General features: G+C 38.6%; 1 protein-coding gene across 1 annotated transcript in view; it reads right to left on the reverse strand.

Annotated features, from left to right (window-relative positions):
• Positions 1-12510, reverse strand: part of LOC103781546 (PHD finger protein 20-like protein 1) — a gene marked incomplete at its 3' end in the record, with an annotated part of 16946 nt that extends 4436 nt beyond the window's left edge. The window contains exons 1-5 of the mRNA XM_008949271.1: positions 12428-12510; positions 4267-4438; positions 4031-4115; positions 3169-3257; positions 605-667 (exon numbers count right to left, since the gene is read on the reverse strand). Coding sequence (XP_008947519.1) covers positions 605-667; positions 3169-3257; positions 4031-4115; positions 4267-4438; positions 12428-12510 — 492 coding nt within the window. The remainder of the gene's footprint in view (positions 1-604; positions 668-3168; positions 3258-4030; positions 4116-4266; positions 4439-12427) is intronic.
• Between the last annotated feature and the right edge of the window lie 712 nt (positions 12511-13222).

Genomic DNA, 13222 nt, shown 5'->3' on the forward strand with positions numbered 1-13222 from the left:
CTGCTGAGGAAAAATGTCATTATGCTATTTAGATTCACTAAATCAAAGCACGGGGAATTGCATCATCAAGAAATATGTTAGTAGAAATTACCCAACAGCCTTACACATCAATTGGCTAAACATTTATATTGTAAAATATTTCTTTGTGTAACCTTATCCTGCAACAGTGGGAAGTCAAAAAAAAAAAAAAAAAAAAAACAAAACCAACTAATATCCAACCCTTGCACCACCAGCAGAATTCACACATACATCGTTCTCCCTTCACCTGCCTACAATCACCACCTTTTTGCCTCTCTACAGCACTAAAGATTCAGCTGTTTTTCCTCTCCTGACACAGCACAACTCCACACTCCCACACATCCATACACACACAAAAAACATCATCAAAGCTATTGACTGGCTGATTCCACATCAAGCCTGGATTCCTTACCCTCACCTTTCACATTCTAAACAGGCTGCCCCACCTACATCTTGGCTCACATTGTCTCCTGTCACATCTTCTTTTTTCCTCTGTCCCAATCGCAAATCCATGCTTTTTCCTCAGCTTCCTCTTCCTGCGTGCCAAGTCCCCTCCCTCTCCTTCAAAACCCTCCTCAAAACTCACTTCTTTTGGCTCGATTTCCGTGACTAATCTCAGCTCCGGCGCTATCTGCTCCCTCTCGCGCGCCTGATTACATCGAAGATAAAACAAAAACATGAAACAGAAAAAGTAAGTTATCTGAATACTTCACATGTGCTCTCACAAGGGCAGTCTCAATATCCCCATCTTATTTTTTTTTTTTATTTTCCTCTGTACTACGTTAGCCACATTTCTGTGTGATTTCAAGTAATTTGCACTTCTCTGCAGAGCAACCTCACCTATAGGCTTGTTGCATTGAACCACACAGATGTTTTCCACCCTTTTAAATTTTGCCTTTCCACCCTCACAGCTGAGTCTTATTAAAACACACTTCTGCTGCAACTCAAAAATACTTTGACTGTTACAGCATTTACAGGTTCCTCTAAGACACACAAAGCTCAAATCAAAGAATTACCTACTCTGTATCTCTCTCTCTATGTAATTCAAATTCTGCATGCTTAGCACACACCTTCCAAACAGAACTTACATTTGTTGAATTTGCTAATGCACCAGATAGTCACGTATCTTAAGCTTAATTCATCATTTGATATGTTTTTCATTTTCCCCCCCCTTTGGAAACAACAGAAAGGACATAGGTTTAAACTAAGCATGAAGTTTTGGATCTGTCAGCTCCACTATCTTTCAAACCAATTTATATTCTTAGCAATTTTTTTTCTTTTAAGATTTACATAACTTTTATAACTTGTAAAATTTTTGTATCTTCTCATAAAATAATGCAAACACCGAAACCCATCCATTTGAGCTCTAGACTTGGACAAAGTTCAGTTTCAGACAACTGAGTTTTAAACGGTATCTTAAGTCACATTTTTTCTAAAATACCACAAAATATTTTGAAAACCAAACATTTTAACAAAACATAATGCTGTAGGAGATGTTGCATTAAAAAAAGTATCTTTGCCTTTGAAAGCTACAGAACTCCATGCCCATCTCTAGTTGTGCAAAATGAAATGCTAAATACTCATCCCAATTAGCATTATAGAAAGCAAAATTGGTGGTGTTGTTGCTGCAAGACAAGTTAAAAGTTCTAAATTCATTTCAGAGTGTAAATTTTCTCAACACTTCATTGAAGCCACCTACATCCAGCTCCTGAGATGTGTAGGACTGACATCTTAACTCTCAGCTACTGAATAAAACTTAGAAATACTCGATGAGCTGGACTGCCACCAAGCATCTCTGGCCATCAAAACAGTTGCTAAGAAGTGGATTTTTTTTTTTTTAAGCTGAATATGCCTGCGGCCTAAGAATACTCACTCAAGATTTGACACAACATAGCTCCCTAGAAAAATCACAGGACAGAGTAAGAGCTGTCACAGAATGGCTATTTCAGCTCAGTCACAACCACATTACCCAAGTTTTCCTTTTTATCAAGTAAACTGAAATACTCTTAACTTCCTAACTTACTGCTATACTGAAAAATATTGTTTAAACTACTATATACTTGTTCAACAGACTTACTATAAGACTGCAGCAAGAAGTCAGTGTTAGCATGACTAGAGATTTCAGTTTAATCTCTTTAAGGAAACAGAGTTAAAGTAGAGCAGTGTTCTGTGGAACTGCAAAAGGTTCCAATGTCCTCTGCATAGATGACAAAGCCTAGTGTACAGCTGCTGGTAACCTTGAAGGCAGGACACAGAAATGTTTTCAAACCACTTGGCTTATCCATCTGCCATCGTCACAATATAGAAAATTAAAAGAGTACCCACAAAATATCTTAATTTTGTTTGCCAAGTTAGAAGTATTCTGAAGAAAACTGGGAGCACGTAAGAGCAGTTTTTTCACAGTTCTTGTCTCTGAGTCTCAAATAGCATCAGTGGAGTAATTTCTCATTAACTATGAGAATACAGTTACCATGCAAGATAAATGCAATGGCATTTCCCCTGACAGCATCTAACAGTTTTCTGTGTTTTTCTTTTGCAAGTAAAGATATGTCTAGTGACTAAATCATGCTCTCTACTTCACAGCCTCCCCTCGACTTTTACTCAGCATCTCTTCTTTAACAGCAACTGGATATTATCAGAAATAAATATTTATCTGACTGAATCCTCAAAAGTTCTGATACAGGGGAGAAAACCCTGACAGAACAGTCATGTTAATAAGAACACGTGGGCAAAAAGCTACCACACTAGCAAACAAAAGAGATGGGGCGGAAGGTGGTTAGGAAAAAAAAAAGTTTAAAAAAAAAATCAGCAGCACAGACTATTGACAAGCTAAATTTTTTTCCTGCAAGGACACCAGAGGAAAACACCTCTTGATGGGCCTGGTTTTGTAAACTCCACGAGACAAAACACTGGGAACAGATTAGTCAGCAATGGATGTATGGCAGCTGGGCATTTCAGATAGAGGCAAGACTACTTGAGCAGCACGTTCTGGGACATCATCCATGAAACTGGTGAAGCAAGGCAATGCAGGACCTGGAATAAAGACTATAATCTACAACTAGTTGTGCTAGATGACATTTTTATTATCTCAGGATATTAACAAAACGCTCTATATAAAAGTAATCAAAGAGGTACCTAAAGGACTCTTACCTGCCCTTTTGCATCCTCTGGCATAGATTTGATATGCATCCTCTTAAGACATCGAATAACACCATCATAGAACTGTACTGTGAATGTTCCTAGGAAAGCATTGATGTAATAATCACCATGAGCAGTTAAACAAAACACACCTTGTTACTATAAAAGCTTTGTTCATATAGCATACAAAACATTTCACTAAGTAACCAGGAGTTATCTACAGTCAGAATTGAGAATTTTAAAACAAAAAATTGAATGACTGCATTAATGAATGTCTCCTATTTATACTGCTGTTCTTTGTCCACTTGTACAATTACAAGCATATGTAAGCTACTGGTGTCACTTTTAGTAATTTTTTTTTTAATTGAAAATATGAAGACACCATAATAGCGTAACAATTCAGTTCAAGATTAAACCACAGTAAAAATTTTAATTTCTACTTATATTCATAAGAAATACCACCCCATCATGAAGTACTGTGTCTAAGGTATTCCTTTATTTCCCCACTTCCATTGTTTTTCTTCAATAGAGAGAACTTTCAAAAGACTTACCATTCCTAAAACAACTATGGAAAGCCAAACATATCATTAGCCCAAATCAACAACAGCACAAAATAGCCTCCCTCTGTGCACAGGATACTCTTTTCATCACTGAGGAAACATTAAGCATTTTGCCTTCCAGGATAAATTCCAGTTCTCATCTCACACAGATGGAACGCAAACCTCTTACTAAATTTGATAGCATAGAAACATTTTCACTTAATACTGAGGCAGTGAGGAAAATTTTATGAGCACGCTAGTTTTTTAAGCAGACTACAGCTAGAGCACAGCATATGCAAACAGTCCTCCTCAATGAACCATACATAAATACATACCCTCTTTATTAATTGCTTCAATCTTTGCAGGGTAATATCGACAGTCTGTCCAACGAGCTAGGACTTCTTCTCCAGGCTTAAAATCCTATTTTGTACAAATTTAGTCATTAATATTTTAACCATTTAGATTTTTTCCTAAAAACAAATAAACATTATGCACTACAGAGATTTAATGTAGGAAAACAAGTAGAACAGTTTACAAAAAGATCCAAAGACAAAATCAATATGCCACTTACAACAAATTCTTCATCATCTTTCAGCCCTTCTTTCCTTAGTGCTGGTCGCTCCAAGGGTCGCAACCTATTGCTGTCCCAGTAAATCCACTCATCGTAGCGATGACTCCAACGTTCAAAATGGACCAACATCTTCCCCTCCTCATAATCTATCTTCTCAATACGAGATGGATACCTTGAACGATAAACAAATTCTATATCTCAAAGTCTTTTCAAAGGTTGTTTGCAGACAATGCTTACACGACCATTCGGAACATCACATTAACACCCTGCACCGAGAAAGCTCCAGGTCTGAAGAAGGTGACAGGACTAAATGGATAGCAGGGTAACAATTACAGTTATCTATACACATCAGTGATGTGTCATCACCTTCATCCTAGTCGGATGATTATATAGAAATTTAAATGCCCCAGACCAAAACTGCCTAAAATTGGTATTAGAAGTTTGTGCTCATCGGTTTTAAAACATGTCTTTGTCTAAAGCAAAATCCTGTAAGAGTTTCAACTTTCTTAGGACAGAAAGGATATAAAATAGTTTTAGGAGTACATTCCTTACTTGTATCATATGAAATGTTTAATCAAACTATGCCACTGATTCCAGACAGATCCAAGCAACTAACCAAGCCCAGAGGTCAACAGAACATTCTTACTTTATCTAAGCTGCTTACTAACTTAGAGATCAGCTTCCACAACTTCACTGCCATTACAGCTGACTCACAGTAACTATTTTTTAGCAGCCATCTCTCTTTTACATCACATGCACTAAAGTAAATATGACAGCCTTAATTAACACATGAATTTTACTCTCAGCAAGCATCATATGTACTCGGTAGAACTATTCAGAACTGAGCTTCAATTTTAGGTATCTAATACTGGCTGTGGAATAGATGTAGCTTAGGGATCGTAAAGGTTGAGATGACATTTGTAGGAGAAAATGGCAAATTTCTCCAACTTCAGCAATTATTATTCAGTCTTACTATTTCTGCTTCACCAAAGTGATGTATTTCACAAAATTGTAGTAGGGGCACAAGGCACAAACTGGTTTTGTCACACTGCTTTATCCACTAAAATCCCTTTACTTCCACAGCATGAAATTCAGAGAAAATTGGAATAAGGCAGAATTCATCTCCTTCCACTCTGCACAAAAGTATTGAAACAGATTCAAAAGTGCTGAGAACTTCTTAGAAAAACAAAACTTAATTAGATTATCAAATTTTCTCCAGAGTTTATACTAGGGATGATCTGAAGTTAACAAAACATGTATTGAAAAGAAAGACCAAAGCAAAGGGACAGCTGTCTTTCATTAAGAGGCAACCTGTTTTTCTAACCAAGTGTTACTGTGGAGCAATAGTAAGAGAACAGAACTTGGGGAACCAATTTCCAGTCCCTCTGTGAATTCCATCAGCTAAAAACCACAACTGACATATACAGGAACCCTGTCAATATTTTCATCTCTGAGTACTTTTGCTCCAAAATACTGATGGTGCTGATAAAGGAGTTTTTAACACTTTGTTCTGGTTAAAATCTAAGTTGTCAGGAAGCACAGGCTTTCCTTATTTCCTGGTGACTAGAACAGGTCATGAAAACAGAAAGCGTCATTCTCAGTTGGCTCCTTCACCTCTCCAGTCCTGCTTCCTCAGCTGCAGTGATGTGTAGAGCTTCCCAACATCTAAATATCTCAGCAGCTGCTAAATGACAAAAAATCCCTCTGGTTTTCTGGGTTACAACTGCAACTACCTCAGCCACATTCCAGCCTCACACCAGAAGGCACAGACAGTACAATCTCTTGGTGCGTTTCTCTCATCCATACATTCCAGAAATGCAAAATATTTTCATAGTCACCCTTCTAAGTTCCAGATTTATTCTTACTGTACTTTAAAGCAAACAAAGTCTTTGTCTCAAACAGCAGACTCATTTGCCACCCTACTAACAATCTTTTTCAAGACAGAAGAACTTCATGGGACCTCTTCCAGAGAAGCAAAAGACCAACCCCTCCTTCCTCTCCCAAGCAGACTGACAACAACAATCTAACACGAACAGCAAAGTTGATGATATATTGTATTAAAACAGACACTTGTAGGTCAAAAGCTAAATCCCATTACCAGCATTCTGGTTTAACTTTGAACGAGGTTTCAAGAAAAGAACTCAGCCAAGAGAGAGTTTCCTGAAGCCCTGTCTCCGACAATGCTTTCTTAGGTCCACAAGCTGCTACCTTCAGGAATTGTACTATCAAATTTCTTATTAATTTTTTTCCTCTTCCACAGTGTTCCAGCTTCAGACTTGTCTAACTGGACACCAAGTATCAGAATAAGCAGGAAGAAGAAAGCAAAGCAAGAGGAAAAAGTGATGTTACTGTTACTACAGCAAACACATAACTACGTTACCCCAGAGTTTCAAATAAAAGTAAAGGATGACAGAGAGGGAAGAAAGGACAAGGGCCAGAGAAGCGAGAGGATGGGAAGTTCACTGCGTAGCAATCAAAAATTAGATGCTGTGCACAAGCACCAAAGCTGCAGTAGTGAAACGATGACAAGAATGCTGGTGGTACTCCTCACTACAGTTGGAAGCATCAGGTTTATCACATGCCAGATAGGTACCAATGAAGAACTGCGGGTATTTTAGAAAATTCAGGGACCATTAGCCAAAACACAGAATTCCTTTCCTGCTCTGTTCCCATTATGGCACTGCCCTGTAAGAGTTGCTAGCACTGGCATGGCTGGTGGCTTTCACCGGCCATCACCAGCAGAGGCACCATTCCAAGCACTGCGTGTAGAAGACAGCAGAAGGGATGAACTGGCACACTGCGGAAGAGAAAACAAGAGTAAGAGGTGGAAGTAAAGTACAGAGTACAGCTGAGAGAAATATATAAAAAATGAAGACAGTTTTAAGGAGAATTCAGCAAGCCAAGAATCAAGACATTTATATACATATGGGGGAAAAAAAGCAAAGGTAGCATCAGCTAACAAGATCCACAGAATATTGTCTCATTAGAGATCACTCAGAGAAAACGCAGCACCAGGTATTTATTGGTTAATTTCTCTTTGACAAATACAATTTTAGCGATCAAAGCCGTTTCAAAATGTCATTATCAGCTCTGAATCCAAGTTCCTAATTCCAGTTTTCCACTTAAATATGATAATTCATGTTTCTCCAATTCCTCTTTAGACTGTTTGCAAGATGAGCAGGGCCAAGACCTGCATTGGACTGCACTCCTCAGACACTGAAGATTTAGCAAATCTCTGAATGACCCAAGCCAATACGAGTTATTAGGCAACCTAGAAATAACTTTGTATGGATTTAGCAACAAGCTATTACCCTCAATACCCCCTAAGTTTAGCCACACAACATGCCACAAGTATGTCTAAACACTACTGTTTCACAACACTGGTCCCAGGGTGACAAAGAGCAGAGCACACATGTTGCAGAATTTACCACCCCAAATTTTACACCGCATGGAAACATTTTTCTGGTCTCACAGCTTTTGTACTTCTACTGAAAATACTTAATCTGATAAATTGCAAAAATATACAGATATTTCCAAGGCAAGTATGCGTTCTCTGCTAATAGAAGATAAAATGGCAACAATTTTTTTGATCTGCCTTTTGGAAGAATCCTAGTAACAATGCACACATGAGAGCTGTGTACTATGGTCAAGAGCAGTGTTTATAGTTATCCCGTAGAAAGATTAACATGAAGATGGTTGTATCTCATACATAGGAGAAACTTTATGTAGAGGTCCCTTCCACTGCAAAGCTATGAGTAGGCTTTATGAGGAAGTACTACAGAGGGGAATACAAACATCACTCTTTATAGCACCAAAGCAAAATGATGTCTAAGACCCAAAGAACCTTCCAGTCATGTTAATTCTGCCCATTCTCCCCAGCAAGCACTCCACATGAAGGGGTCAGATCAAACTGGGCACATAAGCAGGCATGCCAATGTCTGTTCAGCACAAATGAGAAAAATACACTCTGAAATTGAGGAAAAAGTGTTTACTCTTCATTTCACAATGAAAACCAGAGTACCACACTCCAGTTCAATGACGAAAGTGTTCTTTTGGTGGAAAGAAACAAAAATCTGCAAGTTTTGGGTGCGTTTTTTTAATAGCATGCTGGAAATTCTATTTAATAATCCCAAACAGAGTGTCACCCAAATTTCAAGGCATTTTGGCATTTTTAAAGAGGGAACTAGAAAACTACTGCTGCTTGATGGTACCTGCCCATCTTACATACGACATGCTCTCCATTCTCAGGTTCCCATGGCTTCAGCCCATAAGAATTATGTAACATTTCTGTAAAGCTACAACATTTAACAAGGCTTACAAAATTTACACTATGAAGCACTGGTCAGATGACAATAATGCTCCAACATTCCTATAGGAAAAATTAATGGAAAACTTCCAGTTTTCATTTCTTAACAGTGCAAAGAAAAAAAATAATTTTCTCCAAGGCACTCAACATACATTAATGGTCCCACAGAGTATTTTTCCTTTTTACATCATCTTCCTTTTTATCCTTCAAAAGTGACCAAAAGTGGTGAATTGCCTTGTGAGAGGGGACAATAGTTACTTGAAACTGTGAAAAAGGATGCAAAAACATTACTAAATTTGCCTGAGTTTGCACTTACTAAGTGTAGAAACAGATACACACTTCCTGCCTACACAATAATAGCATAAAAAAATTCTTTCCTTCTACCTTATAAAGGATATAGAACCAAATACCCTGCATTCTGACTTTTCCACAGTCTTCTGGTACCTGCAAAATCTGTGAACACCTATTTCTACCCCACACTTTTTACTTTTGGATATTGTGTTGTATCCACACAAAGCAAATTCTCCACAGTCCTTTCAAATAGCTGGCTGTCAGGTAACCCCGCCAACGGAAATCCAAAGCAAGGACTGTACATAAGATACACAGTCTCACAAAAATAACACCCTTTTTTTCTCAAAGCAATATCTGGCAGTTAGGGAAAAACCAGTAGAGAGCTAGAGCCACAAAAGACAGAAGAGAAAAAAAAAAAAAAAAAGAAGATGGTCATCTTTAAACACATCACTACTGCAGAGACTGTGCCCTACTCGTGGAAGCCAAGAGTTTCAGACCCAGCCTTACACATGGGCACGTGCCTGCAGGTGTGTGCAGCTTTACTGACATTCCATTTGTTTTGTCAGTGAGAGGCACAGGGGAGGTGTGCACACACATCAGGTTTTGTGCAACATCACTGGGTAATTCAAGTTGGAAAGGACCTCAGCAAGCCTTTAGTCTAAGTTACCTGCTGGATCAGATCAGGCTTTCCAGAGTTTTATCCAGCTCAGTCTTGAAAACCTGCAAAGTCTGCACACACTCTTTGGGCAACCTGATCCACTGCTTGACTGCCTCATGGGAAATTAAATTCTCCATGTACCTAGCTTGAATCTCTCATTTTAATTTGTGCCTGTTGTCTCTTGTCCTCCAACCAGGCACTGCTGGGGAGAACTTGGCTAAGTCTTCCTGATGACACCCCTGCAGGCATTGGAAAGCTGCCAGTGGGCCTCCAGAAGCCTTCTCCAAGCGAAACTAAGTCCAGTTTCCTCACCCTGTCTTCACAAGTCGTACACTCCAGGCCTCTGATCATCTTGCACATGCTTAATAATTTTTATCTCTCAATCCCATCCCCTTTACTATCTGCTGATGATCACACTGATTTTGATTAGAGCTGCATTCCACAGTTTGCTTTAGTGCATTGGATTTAACAACTGGTACAAACTCACTGTGCAAGATGATCTCTCTTATAACAGCATACTGCTGTATTTTATAAAGAAGTAATTGCAGTTCCCACCACAGTAAAGCAAAAAACCCACACTCACTCACAACCTCTCTTTGCTAATCAGTTTGACCAGGCTTTCTTCTACTCAGTAATCCTACACACCAAATGATATCAGTGACCCAAATGCTGTCTGTAAAAATCTTCTTATTAAAAGAACAGGGGGTTTAAGTAACAAATAGTCATGGTACATAACACTCTCTTCAAAGTTTACAGAATTCAAACAGAACACCAGACTCCATAAGATTCATTTCAGGACTTATTACACAGGTGAAAATTTAAGACCTGCAGAAAGCAAAACTGTTCTTTACTGTATTTCTTCCCATCCTCTAGAAGCCTTTCTTGATTAACATTTTAACTGGTCAAAAACACTGGATCTTTGAATGACAGCAGGCTTTCAGAAAAAAAAAAAAAAAAAAAAAGAAAAAATTAAACCCCTTTCAAAGTCTCTTTTTCAGCAAGTGTTCTCAACTTACCACTTGCAGAAAGACTGAGCTAAGCAATACTACTGCTCTTCAGTCTTGGTTTTGTTAACAAATATAAAGACATTTCATGTAAGTTCAGCAACTTTATTTGCTTTGAAGAACATCTTTCTGCATGCAGATGAGCATGCATACAGCTTACATATAGAAAGAATTTTAAAAACATCCACCATGCCCTTATGCAACAGAAAGCTAAGGAAAAAAAAATATCCCATGGGCTATTATTCCAGCCCGTGCCACCCTAACAGTAACCCTGCAGTAGGTGTTCTCTAACAAGCTCTTTGGTTAGGTACAGGAATATTATTTCCTTTAAAATAGAGCTCTGTTTTCAAGTGCTACTGTAACTCCAAAATTTCAATATTAACTTTCTGCTCCTGTATACAGTACCACAAAAGTTTACATGCATATCAACCTGACCTGTTCTGCGTGGTCATCTGGATGGTTCAACAAGCCCAGGAAGGTCAGGATGAACCCTCTTCTGCCTGAAAATGCCAAGCAGCTCAGCTGCAGAGCCTGCAACCTGGCTTACACCTGGAGGACTGCTCCAGAGCTGATGTGTGACCCTCTCCCTGGGAGGGCCCAGCAGATCCAATACAAACCATGCACTGGATAGTCAGTGATTTTTTTTTTTTCCCCCAACATGATTAAGCTGAAGCTATTTTTACTTATTAACTTTTGTTATCTAGTTTACACCAACAAATTATCTCTAGTCATGGAAGAATTATAAAAAGTTCTGTTAAAATTATTTTATTTTTATAGCACTATTCAGTTTCATCATCTTGGCATCCAGTGATAGAATCATTATGTTTAAAACCCAGCCTACAGCAACAGCTAAGAACATGAACTGTTCTGTAAACTGTACTTTCCTTCAGTGTTTATTAAGACAAACACTTTTGCTAGAACTAAAATCAAAGCTCTACAGGTAAAGCTTAACACAGCTTTTTGTATAGAGTAAAATGAAACTACTCGAGTGAACACGTAATTAATACCCAGACTTCTCCACCACATAACTTGGAGTTAGCAGGATCAGATATACACAGGAACATGCCTAGCTCTCCAGGAACACAACAGAAAAGCAGCCACAGGCCTCTATGTTTCATGGCCCTAATTCATCTGAAAGTACGTAGGAAAATACTTCTGGGTAAAAGCATCAACTTCTCTATCATCTACTTGAACAAATAAGGGATTTTTCAAACAGGAACAGCATGGCAAGCATACATCATGTAATCAGCCACTCTGCACTAATCAATTTTGACTAAATTTACTTCCAAAGTACAGCTCCCTTCACCCTGTCACCTGGTCCCTGTACCCACAAATTTCCCCTTTACAGTCCTGATTCTTACAGAATGACTGGATGGTGCAGAGCCACAGCTTTAAACATTCTACTCCTCCAGCCACTTGATACAAACACAGCCACTCTTGCCTATTCCATGAACTCTAATTAAGGATGTTTTCTTTTTTTAAAGTCAGCTTTGTAAACCCTTGAAGTGGGAAAACTGCATACAAAACAAATGTGCTTGCCTTCCTTCAAGCTAAACCAAAAGAAGTCTTTAGCCACAGGAGTTTGTGACTTCAACACAACAACCATCTCCCACGTTACACTGCGTCCATTCCACACTGCTCTGGAAATGCCCTTTGCTTACTAGGGCTGCACAAGCAGCTGACAGCAAGCAAACAAAAACCCACAGAAAAGTTTAGTTTGATTTCTGAAGAGAGAATACTTTCCTAAAAGCTAACAGTTTTAACAGATTATTCAGAATGTCACAAACTTCATCTGTGATCAGTCAATTAACAGGTGCACTACACTTTATAATTAGACTTTAAAACATATAATATGAGCAAAATAATTCTCTTCTTACAAGCACTGCACAACAGCTTCCATACCATTTTTGTAAGTAGTCCAGTGCCTCCAAACGAGCACCAATCTCAAACGTGATTCCAGGACGGTTTGGAGGCTTTTTACTCATCTTGATATTTTCTTTTTCACTACCTGTGGAGGAAAAAAAAAAAAGTGTCATATTAAACACATAATATTGTCTAATACATGTTGCTGAGAGGAAATATATTCTAGCGAGTGGAAAAAAAAATGTGAACTTTCTATTCAGACTTCCTATTAAATGTGTAGTTTTCAGAAGTAATAGTCAAGATCCAAAGAAGGCATTAGAAAAGTTGTGGTTTTATTCAAATTTCTTTCTTTTCTAAAAAGAAAACAAACCAGTCATCAACCTTAAGTCAACAAAAATAAAAATAAAAAACTCCATGCTCATCTTTGGAACTCTACTACACTGTAATTCCATGGCATCTTTTTGGAGTGTAATTTTAAGAGTGACCTAGAGTCAATGTGTGTTCTCTCATCTGGCGTGGAAAAGGTCAAAACAAGAACAACTTACCTTACCAAGAATAGAAACGTAAAGAAAAGCATGGCCTATAGGGCAGGTAAGGAGAAACTAACAAAAATAAACAAACAACCAACCTTCAGCCTTTTTATGCGCTCTCAAGTCTCACTCACAGCACTAGGTAAGTTTCATTCACAAGTGCCTTCCCGTAGGTCTTTTTACTAATTCAGTCATTAACCCAAAAATCCCTTCCCCGCCCGGCTGCCATCGCTGTTACCGTGAGTACCTCGAGGCGCAGCGCGGCTCGCCCCGGGCCCGGGGTCGGAGCCTCCCGCCCGGGCCG

This window comes from Merops nubicus, unplaced genomic scaffold (assembly GCF_000691845.1).
Source record: "Merops nubicus isolate BGI_N331 unplaced genomic scaffold, ASM69184v1 scaffold43571, whole genome shotgun sequence".
Lineage (NCBI taxonomy): Eukaryota > Metazoa > Chordata > Aves > Coraciiformes > Meropidae > Merops > Merops nubicus.